The sequence below is a fragment of the Anabrus simplex genome, chromosome 7, assembly GCF_040414725.1.
Source record: "Anabrus simplex isolate iqAnaSimp1 chromosome 7, ASM4041472v1, whole genome shotgun sequence".
Lineage (NCBI taxonomy): Eukaryota > Metazoa > Arthropoda > Insecta > Orthoptera > Tettigoniidae > Anabrus > Anabrus simplex.
In genome coordinates, this window is record NC_090271.1 from 213779826 (window position 1) to 213803274 (window position 23449).

At 36.6% G+C, this 23449-nt stretch overlaps 1 protein-coding gene across 7 annotated transcripts in view; it reads left to right on the forward strand.

Moving 5' to 3' along the window:
- The window catches only part of LOC136877476 (calpain-B), a 653760-nt gene that overhangs the window by 544395 nt on the left and 85916 nt on the right, over window positions 1–23449 (forward strand). For all 7 annotated transcript variants that reach the window (XM_067151546.2, XM_067151550.2, XM_067151547.2 and 4 more), the window contains 3 exons: window positions 7307–7554; window positions 14132–14295; window positions 18990–19207. In XM_067151546.2, the coding sequence (XP_067007647.2) occupies window positions 7307–7554; window positions 14132–14295; window positions 18990–19207 (630 nt within the window). The remainder of the gene's footprint in view (window positions 1–7306; window positions 7555–14131; window positions 14296–18989; window positions 19208–23449) is intronic.

Consider the following 23449-nt stretch of genomic DNA (forward strand, 5'->3'; position numbering starts at 1 on the left):
TAAAAAAAAATAAATAAATAAAAAAAAAGGTCTAATGCAGAATATCATTAGAGTGGAAGTGGAGAAGGCTGTAAAGCAGTAAATAGGATGAAGAATGAAAAATTGGTGGGTGTGGATGGGTTTCCTGTGGAGGTGTGGAAAACCCAAGGGATCTATTCATGAAAATTTACCAGCAGGAAGAAATGCCTAATGCTTGGAGGGAGAGTATAATTGAAGACCTGAGTGCAAGAACTAGCTAATAACCAAAAGTTAAGTTCTGAGAAAAACGAGAAACATTTAAAACTATATAAATCCTATAATTCATTAAAGGTTTCAGTTTAATGTGAAAGTATATATGAATATACACTACTGTTTCAATTTTTAACCCTCCACTCCATTTAGAAATAATAAAAAAAAGAGAAAATGTGTGATGGAATTATCCATTTCTTGCACTCAGATGTTTTAAGGAATGCGAAAACGGGAATAGAAATTGGAGAATGAATGCCATTACATGTTTTAACTATGAAATATTGAGTTTTAAAGCCCAGTGCATGACATACATAATAAGTATTAAGTAAAATATGGTTGAAAACTGTTTTTAGAACTCGTGGTATGATGCCTCACTTTCAGAGCCATATTCTTCATCCTCTCGTTCACATCTGAGATCGGAATACCATTTCATGTGTGCAGGAGGAATATACTTCTGTGCCAATTTCATCACATCTCTGTGCTTCTTGTTATTCAAAGGCAGTGGAGTTTGGTACAACTTGGCGGGATGTAATATTGGAGTACGTTTCGTCTTGAACAGACGAAATTTTGTATGAACAAAAGTGTTTTGACCAGCAGAAACAGACAGCTCTCTCCCTTCATAAACAAATTTATAGTACCTGCTTATTCTGAATGATTCAGTACCATTCTTTATTATTTTCTTAAAATGTGACACCAAGTGATGTTTAAAATCAAATACCATGTCCTGGTGTACTTTCACCACAGGAAATTTTTGGGAAGCAGATGAAACAATATCATACCATTCCTGAGGGACAAACACATACTCTTTCTTGCGTTTTAGCTTTTCAATCTGTGCGAAGGTACGATCACAGGGCATGAACAAATTTCCACGTTCTGGAAAATGGTGATATATTTTGACAAATCTGCCCGAAGCCGCTAGTGTACTTAATTACTGAAGCATCAAAATATTCTTGTTTTGCCCTGCACAGTTGTCAGTAAAAATGTGCAGAGTTTTAATTTCATGCAGAATGTAGTTCTCTACATAATGGCTCTACACCTATTTCTTCATCCTCATCTTCACTCTCAGTTGCATTGTTTCTTGCAGCAAGCTTCTTCTTCCTTCTCCACTTCATGCTGAGATCAGGGCGCCTTCTACAACAAAAATATATTGCATTGTTGTGTGTTCAATGCTCCTACAAAATATATGTCTAAAACTAATATTTATTTAAAGCTTACCTCTGAATATTATGTGAGGTTATTAAGCCCATGAGGTATGCATCCTGAGCATTCTTATCACTCATTTTGTTTAAATTCTTAAGAATTCGTTCTTTAATATCTTTGGAGAAGTTGGCTGTACATTTTCTCTTACAAAAACAATCTGGAGCAACTGTCTTTACAGGCACAAGTTTCCCTGTTGATATATATTCTTCTCCATTCAAAATATTTCGTTTCCTAACATTCCTTTGCCAGTTATCTTCTTTTCTTGTCCTTTTCTTACTCTTTACTGGAAAGGAATCAGTAGAACTTCGTAGCGGTATCTAAAAATGACAATAATTTATAAAAGCATAAAGTGTGGGCTTCAAACTTCCACATTTATTTGAATATAATATTTTGGTCTAAAATATTGTTGTATAATACAATGTAACATTAAACTGAATATTCTGTAATATACATTCTATACATATAGCACTAAAATGCAGCTCTTAATGGAATCTACCTCTGAATTAAAGCTTGCATTTACAGCACACAATAACTCACTGCATTCAGCCACCTTCCTTACTCTTCTTCAGCACGAGGGCAACTGAGAGCAAGAACTGGATAATTCCGGTTATTATCCAAGTCTTGCACTCAGAAAGGAACCAGTTGAATTTTAAAGGCCATCTAGCGAGAAAAATAGGCACTTTCTGAAATTAACTTCTATAGTAACTGATAGAGGGCAGTTATGGCTACAAATAGAAGTCAAAAACTAATTTTCGCTAAATGTGGTCATTATCTAGTTCTTGCACTCATGTCTTTAATTGTTCCTATATACAAGGCCAAAGAGGATGCATGGAATTGCAAGAATTACCACGGAATAAAGCTAATGTCACACACCATGAAGATAAGGGATTGCCAATGGCTGAGGAGGCTTGCATCATAAAGGAGCAGTTCAGCTTTATGCCTGATCGGCTGACAGCAGATACTATCTTTGTTCTGAGACAACTGATGAAAAAGTTCTGAAAGAAACAACAGGAGTTACATCTGATGTTTATAGACTTACAGAAAGCATATGGGTACCTAGACAAAAAGTTTGGGGGTGTTTGAGGGAAAACATCTGGTTGATTCAATAAATGTACTGAAATGTTAAATGTAAAAAGCAGAATCAGAAATTCTCTGGGAGAGCTGGATTGCCTTGAAATAAAGATTGGACTGCATCAGTGGTCAGCCCTAAGTCTCTTCCGGTTTAATTTCTCATGGAGGTGCTGACCGAAAAGGTGAGAGAGGAAGCACCCTGAACCATGTTATATGCGGATGACATCAAGATAAGAGTTTGCAAACGAGCTGGAACAGTGGAGAAGGGTTGTAGAAGAAAGAAGCATGAAGTAAGAGCCCAAGCAAAACTGAGTATCAATATTGTAAAGCAAACGAAGGACAAATGCAATCTCTGGAATTGCAAGGTGATGTGATCAAGTTGCTAACTGAGTTTCGTTACTTCGGATTGATTATACAACAGGCTGATGATATTGTAATGGAAGTGTCTCCTAGAATCCAAGCAGGGTGGAGAAACTGGAGAAAGATGTCAGTAGTGCTTTGTGATAGGAAGGTGCTGATAAAATTTGAAGGAAAAATTTATAGGACAGCCATAAGACCAGCTATGCTCTACACCATTGAAATGGTGCATCTAAGGAAGAATGATATCAGCAGAGATGGATATGTGGGGTCACCAAAAAGGCTAGTCTCTGAAATGGCCACGTACAGGGCACTTAGAAAATGACCAACATTGGGACAAAGATACAGGAGATAAGTTTGCGGTGGTTTGGCCATGTAATGATGGGGGGCAATTACTATGTCTTCAAAAGATTAAAGATTAGACTCCTGCAAATTGAGGGAAAGAGGAAATGTGGGCACCCAAAGAAGAGGTGAACAGACCAGGTATGAGAAGACTTGATGGAAAAGAATCTAAATACAGCAGAACGCAACTTTCCTGGGACTGTCATTTTTACGTATTCATCATACAAGTTATTCGGACCCGAAACTGTTCCATATAAACTAATGTTAAATTTCCCCGCATCTATACTTTTTTGAACCATTGTTTTCCCTCTTCAGTTGTCAAAAAAGATATTTGTCCTTGGCCACAATTTTTCCATATTGATCGTTTGTAAGAAAAATATATGCATAAGTTATTTGAATTTAAAGCAACAGCTCAATACTTTAGCACAGAATAGCAGCAACCTGTTACATGAGAATGTACGAGCGATTCAGAGTTGTTACGCTTAAGCAAGTATCTCAGCTGGAGCAAGGATCATGCAAGCTGGAGTGCAGTGCACAGGTTATTCACATGCAACCACACTATATAACCAACCATGCCTATGAGCCTCCTGATGCCAAGGCATCATTATGCTGTTTCATATCAGAGTGGTCCTGTGCTGTGTCTTAATTGTGTGTTTGTAATTACATTTTGTTTTTCTCATTTGTTTCTGTGTATTTTTTGTTATTTAGAACATGTCCTGTGAAAAAAGTAGGAACTCTCGAAGCACGATTGAAAGTTATAGAAGAAGTTGAAACACATTCAATAACAGAGTAGATATCTCTAAACTTCTTGGGTTAGCATCTTCAACTTTAAGTTCCATATTTGCCAAGAAGAACGAGATAAGAGAGAAAATTGATGAATGTGACAGTTCTAGTAAAAGGAAGAAAAACCAGGAGAGAATCTACATTCGTTGAACTGGAGAATATCCTTTCCACATGGTACCAGCAAACAAAAACTTCCAGTATTACTGTAGATTGAAACATATTATGAGAGAAAGCCAAAAAGATAGCTGCAAGATTGAACTTTGATCATTTTACTGCATCGAGTGAATGGTTTGCTTGATTTAAAAAGTGATACAGACTAATCTTCAAGAAGGTTACCAGAGAAAGTGCTTCTGTGGTTTGAGAGACTGCCATTCCTGCTGGACTGGTGCAAGCCACATGTCATATATAATGCAGATGAGACCGTACTTTTTTACAACATCCTTGCACTGGTGCTGAAGGTTGAATCTTGGCCATTGGGGAAAGGTTTGAAAGATTGACTAACTGTTCTGCTGTGTGTCAACAGTGATGGCAATGATAAGACTATGCCGGTCATAGCGGGGAAAATCATTAAAACCACATTGTTTTAAGAACACAGAAAAACTAGGCCTATCCATGAAATATCATGCCAACAAAAAATGACTTGGATGAACACTGAAATTTGTTCCCCATTTGTAAGGTTATTTGATGCCTCCATGGGTGCACAAGGAAGAAAAAATAATTCTCTTTGGGGATAATTGTGCCGCTCATCCACAGGACACGCCATTTCTTCATAATGTGAAAGTTGTGAACTTTCTTCCCAAATTGTACCAGCTTGTTGCTTGTTGGGGTAATAAATTGTAAGCTCTTAGTGCAAACTGCTGTGTGCTTGTTGGATGCTGGGAAAGAAGTGAGCAAGAAAATCTATCTTTTACAAGCAACCCATTTCACAGTGGCAGCTTGGCAGCAAGTGTCCCAATCTACTATAGTGAAATGTTTCCATAAAGATGAAATTATCAGCTATGTGCAGCGGAAATAGAACCCACTGAAAATCCCCGTGCTAATGGTGAGAACAGTGATGATAATGCTTTTAATAAAGACGGGGAACAATTAATGGGTTTAAATGATGCTGTTCACACAGATTTTGAAGACTATGTGCTGGTTGATTCTGATGTAGTCACATGTGAAGTGGAAACAATTGAAGAGTTATATGATGAAGGGGTGGGGAAGAGGAGTGATGAAGGTGAAGACGATGATCATGAGCCCCAAGTTTCGTTGAAGTGCATGCCGCTTTAGTGAAGACTAAATCCTTCATGAACGTATATGATTTGGGTGATCTTGAAGAAGATGATATTATATGGGTACAGAAGGCTTTCTTTTGTCTGCAATGCAAAGCTTTGACAAAACAAAAGAACGGTTTATGATTTTTAACTAAAGAAACCAAGTAATGAAATTGCAGAGGTATGAAATTATACTGTTAATTATTTTCTGTTTATAAAACTGATACATATTAAAATTAGCATTCTGTAGCTTAAATTAATTATATCTATATAAATGTAGTGGTATATCATGAAAGCGAATCAATAATAGATTCAATGCGGAGAAAGAGAATTGCCTTTTTTTTTGGTCATATATTCTGACTGCCAGAAACCTGACTGGTGAAGCAGTTATTTATTTACTTCTGGAAAAATAAAACAAAGAATACTTTGTTCACAGAGATCAGGAATGATTTAAAAGAATTAAATTTATCAATGCTCCAAATTGAAGGCAGAGAAGAGAAGAGGATTCTAAGGAATAAATACCTACAATTCAAACTCATAACGTGTGAATGAAGAAAGTACACCATTACTAACAACCAAAGGGCAGCCAGGTCCGACAGGATGAAGAAGTTTTGAGAGCGGAAGAAAAAGCTGAAAAGCTGACTATTTAGTACCATGAGACCTTAATGTATATGACTGATTAAAGTGCTCCAATGGGGGTGTAAACTATGTAAAAAGAAAAAAAATGAAAATGCATAACATGACCAATAATAGTTTCAGTATTGTTGCCAAGAAAAGAGGATAGAAACAAACATGACAATGCAAAGAAAAGGTAATTAGCCAAATATGCTTTGTTTTGTTTGTACATTGAATTAAAGAATAACATTCTGCAAGTTTCAAGAATTTCTTCCTTCATTGCTTTCCAGTATAACAACGAATGAATGTTTGTTTTAAAATTTAATGACAATTCACAATTGTTGGCCTGATATAAAACTTAAACTATTACAAACACTGCTATTAAAAAAAGCCTTCATATTGGTGCCTCCCATAGCTCTTTCCAGGAAAAGACTGTTGACCCCTGTCCTCTGTAGCAAGTAGCAACTGTGCATGGACTGATTACAGTTCATCATCTGGGAGCCAACTTCATGTTAATGAGCACAATTTGCATGTCCATGATTGAGTTATCTAATTTCATACATTTATGGTACAAATAAGAGATGGTGAATGGAGAACATACACCAAGTTTCTAGCCATCTTGTATGCACTGTAAAGAATGAAATGAAGTCTACAAACATTCTTTTTAAATAATGAAGAATTACACATTTGTTGAAATTGTTCGTATTTCACTGAAGATGCAGGTTTTTGTTAATTTGACCATTTTTATGGTCTCTTTTGGTCCATATTGACTCTTATACTTTAATTTCATTGCACTGGAAGTCAGTGTGTGCAGTATTGGTGAGGCAGACTCCTATTAAACTCCTTATTTTCAGTGTGGAGCCAATGACCTAGATGTTAGGCCCCTTTAAACACCACGCACCATTATTTTCAGTGTAATGAGATTAATGAAAATGCAGGTTATCACTGTAATATCCACTTATAGTATTAATTTAGAATAAGAGAACTGACCTTAATGAGCATAGGATAAAATTAGGATTGAAGTTATAGACTTGATAGATTTTATGGAATAGCCATAGAAGGAGAACTTGCAATGTTATCTGTAAATATAGGATATCTATATCAGAATTATAGTTTGATTACACTTAAATATTTTAATGAGAATGCTATCAGTACTGTAGAGAACAAACTTTGACATAGTACGTTCGACAGTTTGGAAATACGTGTTGTGTTTACTTTACAAAAATATATCAATTTATTATTTTGGTTAGATAGATCAGCAAAGCATGGCAAAGTATTCTGTGACCTTTCTTGAACCTTTCTCTTTCAAATAATCTGTTAAGTTGATTTTATTTTGTTGGGCATAATTTTTAATGTAGTGGGGAATTTTTAGTGGCTATTTATAAATATAATCTATTTATTTTTAAGACATAAAACTATGTAGTTACTGATGTTTCGGTCAATCGTGTGTATAGATCACCAGAATGGAGGTTCATCCCAGACCACGAAAAAGAGGAAATAGGCCTTACTTTTGATGATGATGGAGAATTCTGGATGTCCTTTAAAGACTTTGAGAAACATTTTTCACGTCTCGAGATCTGTAACTTGAATCCTGACTCCCTGGAAGAAGAAATGCTTGGTGATAAGAAACGATGGGAGATGAGTATGTTTGAGGGCGAGTGGGTTAGAGGCGTGACAGCTGGTGGCTGTAGGAATTACGTGGGTGAGTATGTGCACTAAACTTTCAGCCCTATAGGAAAACATCTTGTTTAGCTTAAACTTTCAGATGATATGTACATTTACTTAGAATATCTCTCGATTTTACTACCCTTTTTATTTGTGGTACTGGTAGTACATGTTGTAGCAAGTCATTTATTTAGCATTAGGCCTAAAGCATTACATGCTGAAGTTTTTTTTGTCTACAAGCAGTAGCGGCGATAAAGGGGTACAAGAGGGGGGACACTTGTCCCCCCCCCACTTTGTGGAGAAGACATAGGATTTCTATTCCATTTTATCGTCTGAAATTAGGAATTACAGGAATTATTTTTTGAAAAGCAATTTGTACAAGCCTTGTTTTCTTAACAGCTAATTCTTTCCTTTATTTATTTATTTAATTATAAACAAAATTATTTGCTGAAATTCGCATGGAATGTCGTTTGTTCCGGCTAACCAATTTGCATAGCGCCACGGCAAGTAGTGGAGACTTTGCATGTGCTGTGAAGAAAGGTATCAGGGGTATATTTTTTGGCCAAGGTCATGGACACTGAGGTATGATTCATCCGCTTGCTGCGCACATTCATCAGTCTGGCAGTCTCTTTAGTGTCTATTAGTTTCTTAGTACGAGTCAATTATCAAATGATTTTTAATTGTATAATTATATTTTATTTTTATTTACTTGTAATACATGTGTAATATCATTCTTTTGGTGAAAGTTTTATTGTATAGTATTGAATCAAAATATCAAAACTATTATTACCGCACTTAAGTTGGCAAATTGTCGAACTTTACCTCCCTGTTGAAATTCACTCAGAGAGCTTCAAAACTTACATTGTATAACCACGTCCACTATATCTAGCAAACGCGGGTACTGGTTGTTGTCTCTTCATGTTTTCGGACCTGTACTTTTCATTCCCAATCGCCGCTACTGTCTACAAGATAAAATAAAACAGTCTGGTAGTTGATAAATCGTGTTCTGTTGTGAAGATGATCATTATGAGGTGATTATCAGTTGCCTGTTTTCCTGTTGTGTCCATTTTTCTTTTCATTGAGATTATTCTACAAATAGGAAAACACTTGGAATAATTAATTTGTTTTGGAAATAAACATACCCCAAGATTCTGAATAGATTTAAGCTAAAATCATTCTGTTTCCATGTGAAAAATATGATCTGATGAATGCATTGGAAGTGTTCAAACAGATACCTTCAAATAATTGCCAGGCTCTAACCTCTTGACATTTGAGAAATGCTGACTCTAGCCAGTTGAAGAAGTAGGTACTAGGATCGAGTTGATTTATAAGGATTCTCAGCACAGGTAATAGGTACACAAGGATGCAGCCCTCAACATTTAATTGTGCTATCTCAAATTGATAACATCATTTATTCAGTAAAAGTGAAACAAGTGTAAGTCATTTTCATTCTACACGTGGAGGGTAAAAAGGTCTAAACTAAAGTATTATTACACTCTGATATCTAACCCTGTACCTCCTTAACCAAGCTTCTATAATTGTCTGAAAAACAACTTAGATTTTATCCATAAACTTAATCATATAGAAAAATGACATTCTTAACATATAAATTTTATCCTCTAACATAGGAAAATAAATATATTTTTTTTAAAGAGGGAAGAAAACATATTTCCTACACAGAAGAGGAAAAGATGATCACCAGGAATCAAATCCTTGTATGGTAATTCCTCTGTGATATCATATCCTGCATGTAATGTAAGTGCATGTTTGATAAATAGATGATAATCTGCTTGTCCTTTATTATAAGAGGTATTTTTCTTGAAATACTACCAGCAAAGCAGTAAGGTACTGAGTTGCCCTGAAAATATTGTCTGTGTACGTATGCAGCCCTGAACACTACCTGTACACTTTTTATACTTAACTGTCAGTTTCATTACCACATTCCATTATGCAATCTTCTCTTCTGTTTTTTATAACGTAGAAGAACTACTATAAGTATCACCTTTAACATAAGGTATTTTATATTTTGTTATTTGTTTACAAATAGCAATATAGCCCAGAAAAACTCCCACAAGTCGCACAGACTCCCTACCTGAAAATACTTTTCCAGAGTCTCATGGTCTTTGACATTCATTGTTACAAAGTAACACAAATTATCTGCTCGTAGTTTCAACATCAGACTAACTGTGTCATTGGAGCTTAAGAAATTATGACACGAGCTTGTCATTAGCCACTCAATGAAAACATCTTTTGTAAGCACAATTTTAATTCTGCATGTGGGAAAGATGGGAAAACTTAAGATGATGATATCATCAGAATAGGTCCTCCTCCTCTTCTTCTTTCTTCTTCTTCTCAAACTATCTTTGGGTAGGGTAATGGATGAGGGACCTCCATTTCTGTCTGTTCTATCACCACTCCTCTCCGAATACTCTCGGCACATCAACAGCTCTTCTTTCCACTCCTTCCTTCACTTTCTATATCCATCTTCTCCATGGCCTACTGCTTTATGTCCTTCTGTTCAAAGTCCAGTTGAGCATCATTTATGGAATTCTTGTTTCTTCTCTCCTTCTGGCATGGCCATACAACTTCAGTCTGTTTCTCTTTGTTGTGTCCCATACTTTCTCCATTCTCTGCCTGTCTTGCATCCCTGTGTTTCAATAAATTTTGTCGCCCAGGTGGCAGATACCCTATCAGTTGTTTACCTAGACTTTTTTTGAAACATTTTCAAAAAACTTAAAACTTAAAAAAAATTTATCAAACATTTCCTGTGAAAAATGAACATTTGCCCCAATTTTTCCTCTTGAATTCCAACTTTATCTTCATATTATGATCTTTCCTACTTTTAAAAGTGCCACTCAAGCTTATTTGTCTACTGATATCACTCTGCACCATCTCCTCGCTGATAGCTCAGAACATGTCACATAGTCAAGCAGCTCATCTCCTTATTCTCAAATCTTTCAAGTGCAAATCTGTAACATTTTTGTAACACTACACTTTTGTCGGAAATCACCAAGAACAAGTCGTGCTGCTTTCCTTTGAATCCCTTCCAGTTTTAACATCAAGTCTTGGTGTGGTTCTCATACACTGGAACCACTCGATATGCCTGTATACCCTGTCCTTTACATCCTTACTATATCCTCTAAATACCCTCATAACCATGTGAAGATATCTGTATCCTTTATTTACAACCTCATTAATGTGATTACCCCAGTGAAGATCATTTACAGTGATCCCCATGATGTATTATCATCCCATCAACATAGTATTTAAAACTCAGAGGACTTTCCCTCTTGGTGAAGCTTACAACCTGACTTCTCATCCTGTTTTCTATCATACCCTTGTCTGCTGTCCATCTCAGAATATAGTCTAGGTCCTTTTGTAGTCAGTCACAGTCCTGTAACTTATTTAATACTCTATACAGTATAACACTTTCTGCAAATAGCCTTATCTGCGATTCCAATTATTTACTCATATAATTTATTTTTATATGAAATAATAAAGGTCCAATAATACTTCCATGTGGGGACCCCCTTCTTAATCAATACAGAATCTGATAACACTTCACCTGCTCTGTTCTCTGAGTTCAATTTTCTAGAAATGTAGTCACCCATTCATCCACTCTTGTCTTGCCCAGTAGCCCTCATTTTTATCATTTATCTTCCATTGTCTACTGCACCTTTCGTCTATTAATGTTCCCGTGGTGACTTCTTCAATTACGCCGCGTTGGAGCATTAACTGAATATACACATGTTTAAATATTGCTCCGGCCACAAAATTTAAAGCATCGGGTCGAAAATCATACCTAGACTCTGAACTGAGATATAATTTATGAACACGAGCTACAACAACATGGTGCATATTCGCTTCTCAGGGTAAATTCGCTTCATTATATTCCCATATGCTTTAGACAAATCGTAGATTCCGTTGAAGAGTATCGGTCCGTTGAACCAGTCATTCCGTATCCATACATAAAGGAAATTATCTAATCATCACCTAGTGTTTAGCATAAATTAACTCAATAGATCCGAATATTACTATACTACTATGCACTACAAGTTACTTAAGGAATAGAAACGTAAAATCAAAACTATATCTAGTTTATTAGCACGCTAATGTATAATAAAATTGAATAATATGCATCCATCGGCAATAAAGAAAGGAAAATCATGTGAAATTACAAATATCATTCTCAAATGCTTGACTTCCGAGATAAACATATTTGAAAAATCTTTAAGTTATCATCTTATTTGCTTACATTTTCGTTAAGTATCAAAAATATACCATATCTTCCATGTTTAAATTGATACAAGGGGAAAAATAGGGACCAAAACTTTATTAATCCGAGGAGGAGTGGAATATCTTCCTTTTAATATTGTTTGGGATTTTCTTTGGGGCATCATTTAGGTTTAATCTTTCTTTTCGGTCTGTTTGACCAAATTTACTTGGATACATGTTTGGATTCTTGTTTGTGAATCATCACATTATGAGATAAGCATTACCATGTTTAAATCTGGGTTCAAAACACCCATGCAGTTATTAATATTCCTATCATAACCCAAAATGAATAAATTAAAACAGTACATCACCATATGTACAAAATAAACCAAATAATCTTACTACAGAGTGCCATAGATATGATAGTACGTCAGTCTAACCTGCGAAAATCGTGCCATGCATTCCTAATCATGTGCCAATATATTTACATATTCTCAAATACCTCTTCGCTGTGCCAAGGTTTTGTCAAAGTAAACCGTACTTCATATTAGCGTTAACGCGCTGACCTTCAAGTATGTAAATATGCGAGACTCCACTCTATTCCGGAATATATATATTACGTAATGTATAACAAACACGTAACCTATTCAATATCTTCCGCCGAAAGTTACTACGAGACACATTATGCTTGGCTTGACACATACATTCAACTTAACATGGCCTAAATCCTTCACTTGCAGTGCTAATCCAAATATAAATGTAATATGTAACACAGGAATTCGCAATTCAATCATCTATCCCATTCTCAAGCAACGAACAGAAACATATCTCCTTACTCTAATTACAACTTGCCACATTAACATTCCATTTCTTTCATATTTATATATATACCTCCATATTTAAAAATATCTCCATTCAATTCCACTTAAATAACCTCTGTGTTACGGTAGCAATACTTAATAACCTGATTATTCTCTCATACACTGCAACTTCGTAATATTTCAAGCATTTCCTTACAATAAAATTATCGTACTGGCCATGATTGCTACACATATCGACCTGAAGTTTTAGGTTACGTCTCGTATTTTGCCTGCATTTTCTACAATCACAACTGATTAAACGTTTCACGGTCTACACGTATGGATTGGCACTAAACATGCACAAATGCTCAATCAGATCTAGTTTCCATTACGGTAACCTTAAAATTATCACATTAGCACCACAGTTATATTGCAGAAATTGGCACATTTCATCGGCTAATAATTGGCATTTATATTCATATATCCTTTCATTGGCACTTCATCTCTTACTTCTAGCACTCCTGTACATATATAAATATTTTTCATCAATTGATTTCAAAATCATTACGATGCAACTCATAATACTTATCTCGTAACGGGATTTTGCCGCTGGATCTCTCCTGGACTATGGCATCTTGGAGTAGGCAGCCCCTGCGATCCAAAGATTACGTCATCTGCGGCTCCGGCTGAGGATCTTGGTTTGAGCTATTTCCATTTGTTTAAGCTGAGTCCATCTTGTCACCAGTTCTCATGCAATCATAAAAGAACAAATACATAGTAGAATTCATAGTATACTGGTGAATAGTAGGCTACTCAATACGTAATATTTGTTTTCAGAATCTCGTACTGGTGGAAGATATTCTTTTTTTAATTTTAGAGATTTCTCTAATTCGGCCTACTTCTTGCTATTTCTTTCGCTTAAACAGATATTGTCTCCCTCCTGGAAACAATAAATTCTGCCTTCCTTAGCAAGGATTTGCCGCTATTATACTAATTTCGGCAATGTATAACTCGGCTGAAGTTTCCTTTCGTTTCTGAGTTTAGGTGTTACAGTAACAAATATTTCCTTCAAATCTACGCCTTTTCTGCCGATCTTTTTTTCAGATGTAATCTTCACTGCTGTTTGTATATTAATACTTTAGTATTTAATGCTGCGTTGACCCTTTTATATCCTTCCGTAAGTCGTGCTGCTTCTCTTCAACTCGTAACTCTTTCTTCTCAAGGTAGTCAAGAATCGGTTTCATTCAAATTTTTTAGTCCATCATTATTTAATCTTGAGATTCTTTTTCCTTGCGGCCGGACGGTATCGATTTACTAGATCTCTACTCTGTGTACTTGCACCTGAAGCTATTGTGCGCCATATTTGTCCACTGTTTCCATGACATTTACGGCCGCTAATGTAACGTAATGGTACACTACACTATCAAAAGCCTTGGATTGGTCAGTAGTGATACAGTCCATTTGACCTCCTAAATCTAAAATGTCTGCTATATCTCAAAACCACTCTGATGGGAATATTTAAATAGTAATTCATATTGTACATCATAATTGTTCTCCACTTTTATTGGAGTTCTAAATATTGGTGGCATATTCTCACAGATACATTCAGCCACAACCCGCAGTACCGAATCACACTGGAAGATCCTGATGAGGATGATGATGACAGCAAATGTACAGTAATCGTAGCCCTTATGCAGAAGAACAGGAGATCACAGAGGAGGATGGGGGTAGAGGTTCTCACCATAGGATTTGCTATGTACCATGTAAGTATTATCTTGTGATTTTTAAAATATGTTGATTTAATTCTAGGATTATAAGTAATAGAAAGGAACAAACAAGTGCAAATCACATTATATATAGAAAAATAGGACCATTTACAGGAACACATAACACGAAAAACACAATGACAGATCAGGGTGGGAAGAGGGAGAAATAGAAAAAAAACACAAAAGGAAAAAAAAATTAAAAAAAAAAATGAAATGGCATATGGCTTTTAGTGCCACGAGTGTCTAAGGACAAGTTTGGCTCACCAGATCTTTTGATTGGATGCCCATAGGCAACTTTCACATCGTGATGAGGATGAAATGATGATGAAGACATTGCATAAACCCAGCCCCACGCTAGTGGAATTAACTAATTATGGTTAAAATTCCCGACCCTGCCGTGAATCAAACCGGGGTCCCCTGTGACCAAAGGCCAGTGCGCTAACCGTTTAGCCAAGGAGCCAGGAAGACTGGACAAGAACAATCTCCACATCTTCATTCAGTGATATCTTCAAATTGATTGGCTCTTTCCTTATCAGTCCCAGTTCTTCTACATCAATTTTTTCTCGGACCCTGATGAGTTTGTTTCTCCTTCCCAGCTTCATCAGGAGGCTGCTGTCTTAAAAGATTTTCAGTCTTGATGTGGGAAGTCCAGGATAAGAAGAAATCTGAATAAACAAAGGAACAAGGAAGAGACAAAATGATAGAGATGATGATAAAAGACAAGGAACACAAGACAAATGCAAAAGAAGAAAAGGAACCCAGCAGGTCACTACAATTAATGGAAAGGAATGAACAAGTACAAATCAAAACATACATAGGCTATATTTTTTGTCTTTCTTTTTTCCTTTGTTTACCTGGCTTTTGTCCTATCCTGCACTTTCCACATCACAACTGCAGATCTGTCAAAATGGAATGTTGAAACCTGCCCTCCTAATGAAGTTGGGAATCAGAAATGAGCTCATCAGGGACTGAGAAGAGATGGATGTAGAAGAATTAAGAATGATGAGGAAAGAGCCAAATCTGTCTGAAGACATCAGTGCATGAAGATGTGGAGATTGCCTTTGCCCTTACATGTTTTCTTTCTATTTCTCCCTTTTCCCCACCCTGACCTGTCATTGTGTTTTTCCTGTTATGTGTTCCTTTCACTGCTCTTATCTTTCTATTAATGACTTAATTCTAGGGTTAGTATCACTGGTACTCATGCCCTCACTCAAGCACTAGAGGGTTTATCTGAAATTTACAGAGGCTTTTTTTAAATTTTTTTATTGACCGTTTGCCAGTAAAATAAGAACCATGCCAAAATTTTCTTAACATCAGACAATACGAAGCTGAGTTGATTGTCACTCCTTGTGGCATGAAGTCCACCAGCAGAACACCATGCCTTCTCCAGAACACTGTTATTATCTCGTGGGTTGAGAATGACTGTTTGATATGTCGGGTGTTGCCACTTTATCGATTACTGTTACACGTTTTATTCGTAGTATTGACGGTCTCACTACACTCCTCAGCATAGTGTTTTATTTAACAGTCAGCAAGATCTATTAGACGAGAGGACTTTGCACCTCAATGTGTTTTTAACTCACTAATCATGATCACTGTCACTTCACATCATTACGTTTTTTAATTTGTTTGTATATTATGTAATCATTGTTTTACTACTGAAGATGGCCTTGAGATTAGGCTGAAACATGTATAGACTTTGCTTCATCTAACAGATGACTTGAATTGTATTGATAGGAGGATTTTATAAATATTTTTCTTTTGTAAATACTGTCATTTTACAAGTAATTTAAATAATATTCAGGCTGAGAGATTATTGTTGAGAGTGAGAGTTGGGAAATGGCGGAGGCAGAGATGCTACCCTGACACCTCAGATTCTACAGCTTGACAAAGCTGGAAAGTATGACCGAGCAATCCTTGTTTTTAAAAAAAGTAAACAGTAAGATCAATTTGAATAAATGTAACTTTTTAAAATATATGTAACAATTTTTTATATATGACATACTATGTACCATAATAACTTCTTCCAAATTTTTCACTTCATAAGCTATAGGCCTACTTTAATTCATGCATTGAATGCCTTGTTGTTCTAACCAGATTAATGTTCTGCTTCCACTGAATTAAGCCCTTTGATAATATCTCCGAGCAACCTATAATTTTTTATTTCAGTTAATCAGTTGTGACTTCAGCGTCACCTGCAATTTATTCTAATAGAATGAATCCTTTGTTCATTAACCTTTACTTCCTTAGTTATAGATTTCAGTTGTGTCCTTAATAAACATATTATCATTCTCAGGACTAAGCTTATATTTTGTACTTGTCTTTGGAAACTGGACAATTTTAATGATTTTCTGAAAATTCCTTCTCTGTACCTATTCAGTGGATTTTGACTTGCAGTACATCAACGGAAAGGCATAGTGTTGTACATTTAACATTTTATATCTCACTTGCTGAGTTCAAACATTCTGGATAATGTACAGGTAAGTTGCTCTCCTCTTTATCAGTATGTAAACAAAAAACTTAAAAAGTAATTCCAAACTATTAGTGAGAAAAACGGAATGCCAAAACTGATACACAGGTATCCTAGATGGGGTCAGATCAACTTGCCTGCATACAGTAGCTGAGGCCAGATGATAATGATGATGATGATTTATTTGTATCAGAATTATTAGTTAAGAATGAGAACAATGATTAGATAACTGGTAAAAACACAGTAGAGGTACATTCAGAGTAACAATTATGTCATATCATATCGGACGAGAATTTGTAGAGATCTCAACCATTTGGTGTGGCCTTCAGTAAATCTTGTATAGTGCAAACAAGAGGGCAGGAGTTGCAGATGTGCCATGGTTTGTTGTTCTCTGCAGGCACAGAGGGTTGACTCATCAGATAGACCACACTTCTTCATATCGATCTTAGATCGACCGACCCCAGAACCGCAGCCTGTTCAGACTCTTCCATGTAGACCATGACTCTTCATAACCGACTGGAAGAGATTCAGATGGATCCATTCATCCATCCATTGAGATGAATGTTTCTGGATCTCCCGGAAGTTAGTCTTGATGATTGAGGTGAATCTGAAAGGCACTCAGTAGAATGTAGAAAGCTTCTCCTGGATTTCAGTCGTTGTTGAGCAGGTTGATAATCATATAATGGATGTGTTTGGGAAAAGTCTACTTTAGATCTTTTCATGTTTGGCAGCTACTTCATGTCTAATATCTGTGGGAGCAATGCCAGCAAACAATATACCTTATCACAAGGTGTAGATCTTAGGCAACCAGTTATAAGCTGGCAAGTTTCATTTAAGGCAATATCTACCTATTTGGCATGACATGATGTATACCAAACAGGGCGTGAATATTCTGCTGCAGAGTATCTCAGTGCTAAAGCAGTAGTTCTCATTGTTTGAGCTTGCGTTCCCCAGCTGGTACCGCATAACTTGCAAAGAATGGAATTTCACGTAGATACTTTGTGTTTCGTATTAACACAATGTTCCAGAAGCATCATTATAGGTGGTGGTAGTGATGATGATGATGATGATAAATACAGATTATGAAAGTGATACAGGCTACTATATTAACTAATTTATGCTAGGCCTACCTACTAACTAATTCACAAGCTGTCATATTGTTTCTAGTTGTGGTAAATTTAGAAACCTTTACATTTTAACTACAAAGCCTAGGCCTAAAAGTTTAAAAGTTAAATTTAAAATTTTACAGTTGAGGTCTATTACAAGTAATGAGCTTCATTCCGGTGCTATATTGACTTTAAATATCTAAGATAAAATTCTAAAAGTATTTAAGTTAATTGTATAAAGTCCCACCTGTTCAATACAAGGTTGCCGTTTGATAAATTTTAGACAGACCATTTATCAAATGGCAGACTTGTATTGAACAGGTGGATGTTATACAATTAAATTCTTTTAGAATTTTATCTTTGAAGGTTAGGTCTACTCACAGTTATTTGCTATACACACGGTACCTTCAAACACACTAGCAGTACCCCACAATTCATCTATTTCACTATCTGCCATCTATATAGTTTTTAACACTAACTCTTTTGACTGTTTTGTCTTCTCTTAGCTCATTTTGCACCATATTTACTGATAAAACCATAGACGATACATTATTTTGCCTGCCTGCACCACATATTTGATTTGCAAAAAATGTAACGAAAACTGACATCAAGTTCCATCTAGTGACAGAACTATACCCAAGCCCACAGGAATAGAGGTCAGGGATTTTAAATTAAATCTTATCCTCAAGCCTGTGGAAATTATGGGCCTGGTCAGTTATGAAAGTCCATAGAATCTACAGGTATAGTCACTGGAGCATTGAATGCAAGTGAGAAAAGTGGATACTTTTATGTTCGGTTTTCTTGTTTTGACATTTTTCATACTTCTGTCAACTTCTGTTTAGTTGCTCTGATTGTTGTAGAGTTGAAAGAATGATCCTCTACCCTTCTGATTAATCCCTGTTGTTATTTTCTAGTCAACAAATTTAAGACAATAATGAGAATATTGATTTATTACAAGGATAGAAGCTGCACTAGATAATTAATTTTCCCAAATTCTAGGAGAGGCTGAACTTCATCATTTACTTTCTGCTGTGATGTTATTTTGTTTTTTAGTTCTGTTCTGTTATATCTCTTAAATTGTATTATGTATTTTATACAACATTGTTTTATTACAGCTAAGTGATCCAGATAATCTGCCAAAACCTTTAGGACTAGACTTCTTCAAGTACAATCAGTCTGTTGCTCGTTCGCCTTCATTTATTAATCTCCGAGAAGTGAGTTGTCGGTTTAAACTTCCACCTGGAGTGTACTGCATTGTTCCATCGACATTTGAACCAAATGAAGAGGGGGAGTTCATCCTGCGAGTGTTCTCTGAGAACAAGAACAACATGGAGTGAGTACATTTGTTTTAGACCATTTAGAGTAAGTGGAGAAAACATTCAAAGCATGTCCAGGATATTTCTGATGGTCCATTTAAAGAACATCTGTCTAGAAATACTTTTCTATCCAGTTTTCCATCTTATTTTAAATCTCTATCTTTAAGGATAATCTTTCTGAATTTTCTCTTGTTGTGTCTCCTCTCCATTGACTGCCTACAGTAGCTGTATCTCATTACCTGTTGTGAAGTGGTTTAGGAACTCATCATCCTTGTTCATTGTACCATTTGAGATAATTCTATGCAACTGTAAGCAGTTTTTCCATTGCTTAATAGACATTCTTGACACCAGTATGAACTCGGTACGAGTCAATTGCACACAGTTTCATGAAGAAGTGCTTTGGGAATTGCAGGAAAAAGTGGTAAGATAGTTATTTGTCTTTTTCCACAAATTTTTTCTTCAGTTACATACAGCAAATTTGTTACGGTGGACAACAGATGGTTGGCAGCTCTTCACTCATCATGCTATTTGCTTGTCTTTCATTATTTGATTCATTTCTGTATCACTGAATAATTTGTGCATTTTCTCCATATTATACGGCATCCTACTAAGACTAGTATGAAAGTATTGCCTTCATCTTTTCCCCTTAAGAACTATCGTATGGTATTTATCTGATATATTCATACACTGTTTTGTGAACATTCTATCAAATTTCCACATGGTCATTGTTTCTATTCACTTACACTATATGTGACCTTATAAAGTTCCTTGCTGTAGTTCTGAAAATCAATACACACTTTCTTTCAGTTCTTTAATATCAGTTAAATGGTGACAACAGAGTGCATCATTCAAGGGGTCAAAAATATGAAAATGTGTAGTTGTCAAATCTAGTCTATAAGCAGGAGAAGGAAGAACAGTCCATCCCTGTCTTGAGATAGCTTCTCATGTGTGCAAGCTGACATGTGGTCTTGCATTGTTGTGGTGGAGGAGGAGGAGGAGGAGGAGGAGGAGGAGGAGGAGGGGGAGGATGTCATACATATTTCTTCTGTGCCATACTTGCTGTTGTGGAGGGGAAGGATGTCACATTCATTTCTTTTGGGTTGAATTCTGTGAATGTGCGCTTTAAGCTTCATCAGTTCTTCCATATATAGGTACTCCTGTGAGTCAGTTGTGTTACCTCTCTCCATCAAATCCTTGAGTAACACTCCACCTTTGTCCTAGAACACTATCACCATGTCTTCACTCACAGAATGTGTGCTCTTAAATTGTGTGGTGCTTTAAGTGCCATTTCATGTACCATCTCTTTATCTCTGGGTCATAATGGTAGACCCACATTTCATTACCTGTCACTATGCATTTTACCCCTTCATTTGTGTAGAAGTTCATGATGGATGTCTTTCAGGCTTTTATCTGCTCTCAGGAGTCAACATTTTTGAGACCCACTGGCAGAAAACCTTTCTGTAACCCAAGTTTGATAATGATGTTGATGGTAGATGGTTTTCCAGTATCCACTCTGTCACAGAAATCATGTGCTGTGATCCAGCAGTTTTTTTCATTGAACATGTTAGTTCAATTCTTGTTGTCTTATGACTCCATAGTCACTAGCCAGCCACTTCAAGGGTTGTCAGCGATGTTTATTTCTGTAGCCCAGAAGTGTTTCACCCATCTTGGGATTGTACTGATGTCAGCAGTTGTTACTATGTACATTTTTGTGTCAAGTGTGGATCTCACTTGGACTCATTTCTTCTACTATGAGAAATTGAGTCACCACTCTTTGCTTTGTATGAGTATCTGCCATTTTGAACTACTAATGCTCAGCACTTGCAGCATGTGCTTGGTCCAGTGATTCTAGAGACATTTATTGACCCTTTAGGAGGCATTACTTCTGTATCACTGTAATACGTTGATTATGAATATATGTGCTGGTTTCTATATTCAAGGAATTAGGAGCAGACCCCATTTTACAGATGGCAAGCCATGCAATTTTCTTGAATATTTTAAGCAAATAGAACAATGCATCTACACTACATGATTTTCTCAAAATGGCATCTAAAGTTTATCTACGAATAAAGGAACTTTTCATGAATTAACATGATCTTTACCATGATTTTCCAACAATGGCATTTATGAACACAACTTACTTTCTGAATCTTTAGCCTTGTGTGAAAATTATAGTGTTTGCTAATGATCTTGAAAGAGTTGAGTTGGATATGCTCAGGACTGGAACTCAAATTCATCTGGTTATTAATTAATGTATTGGCATTTTAATAAAGAGTAGTGAATTCTTGATATCAACATACATGTGCTATGCAATATTAACTCTTTCAAGGCTGAGTTAAAGACTCCAACAGAGAAGCAGATCTTGATCTAGTACAGAAATGTTTTCATTTGCAGTGTGTTCAAGAATTAGTACAAATGTATCATATATGAATCAGATATTTCTATTAGCTGCACAACTGAATGTGAAGAGTGAATTTAGTAAGGACTGTTGTTGATCCCTTATTGGCGCAGATATAACACCCGTGCTTCGAGGAGTTACCATAAAAATATACAGTGCGGAGTTCATAGGGCCAGTCATCATTAAGGAAGAACTAAGCACTATTGATCTATGAGGAAACGCTTGGACAAATAAGGAAATCTATGCAAGATGTACAGTATGGGTATCACTTGATAAGATGACACAGTGCAGGGAGAATGTTTGGGAACGCAGTCATCGGTTTAATGAATGGTTGGCATTGTAAACCACCGGGCGAGTTGGCAATGTGGTTAGGGGCGCACAGCTGTGAGCTTGCATCCGGGATATAGTGGGTTCGAACCCCACTGTTGGTAGCCCTGAAGATGGTTTTGTGTGGTTTCCCATTTGCACACCTTAATTAAGGCCATGGCCGCTTCCTTCCCATTCCTAGGCCTTTCCTATCCCATCGTTGCCATAAGACCTATCTGTGTTGGTGTGACGTAAAGCAAATACCAAAAAAAGCATTGTACACTTGTTCTATTAACGTGCAAGGTCTTGGAGATACGCAACAACAAGACCATAGCCAAATTATTCTGAGTGATGAAGATCTGTATATTGCCAAATTGTATTAGATATGAAAATGTGCTCATGTTTCTGAGTGATATGATCAATTCTGGTGAAGCATTGAAAGTAATACACTAGCAGAAAATGAAATTTCAATGCAAAGAAGTCATTAGTTTAGAGGAATGCAATTTAGACTAAGCAACTCTCTAGATAACATATGTATTTGATTAATGTTTCCAGGTCACAGGTTCAAGTATGTGTGAGAGGACATGTAACAAGGTTATGCATTAATAACTGCTGTAATCATCACAATTTTGAATTCAAGCATGCAAACGTGTATGCATTGTGTCGTATAGGTGCTGTATTTCATTTTGTGGGATGGAGTTCCATGCCTTTCGCACTTGGTCAGTCAAATCAGCCATGGTTAATGCTGGTATTGGATGATGCTGGATTTGTTTCCCATAATGTCCCAAACATGCTCGATGGGCGTAAGGTCTGGTGATTTGCAGGCCAAGGCGACTGGTCGACACTCTGTAGAACATGCTGTTTGAAAACACTCCGTTGAATACTGCGAATGAATGGCAGCGTAACCGGTTCATTCACCAGTCTGAAGTACAAATCTGCTGTCAAGGTTGTTGGGATAATGATAAGAGTGCTTCTGCTGTCAAAGGAAATTGCTCCCTAGACCATAACTCCTGGGTTAAGGTCCAGTGTGTCAATGCCACAGACAGCTGGGTTCCAAATGCTCATCTGGCCTCCTCCTTACCAACCTACGGCCATTACTGGCACCAAGACAGAAACGGCTCTCGTCTGATAACACAACAGATCTCCACTCCACCATCCAATGAGCTCTAGCTTGATACCTGTTTTGAATGTAAATCACTCACTTGATTAAATAACAACATTTATTACACTTACGACACTTATATAACACATTATAAATACATAATACTGGGTATTGATGGGCAGATGCCCTTGATAACAGTCATTCAAATGTTCCAGTCTCCTCCCGCTTGAGGCACCCAAGCATAACAGTCTCTCATCCCCTTCCATCCACACCACATCCGCCTGGGGGCCTTCAAAATAAATAGGACAGATAGCAGCACCCTTCAGTGTGTAAAGTAGTAGTGAGCAACTAGGTGGTCTAGCCCTAACTAGGCCGGAACAATACCACTGATATCGCAGATGGCAGTGATTCGGAGCTAGTGGCATGAATGCTACAGGATGTCTAGCTCAGAGC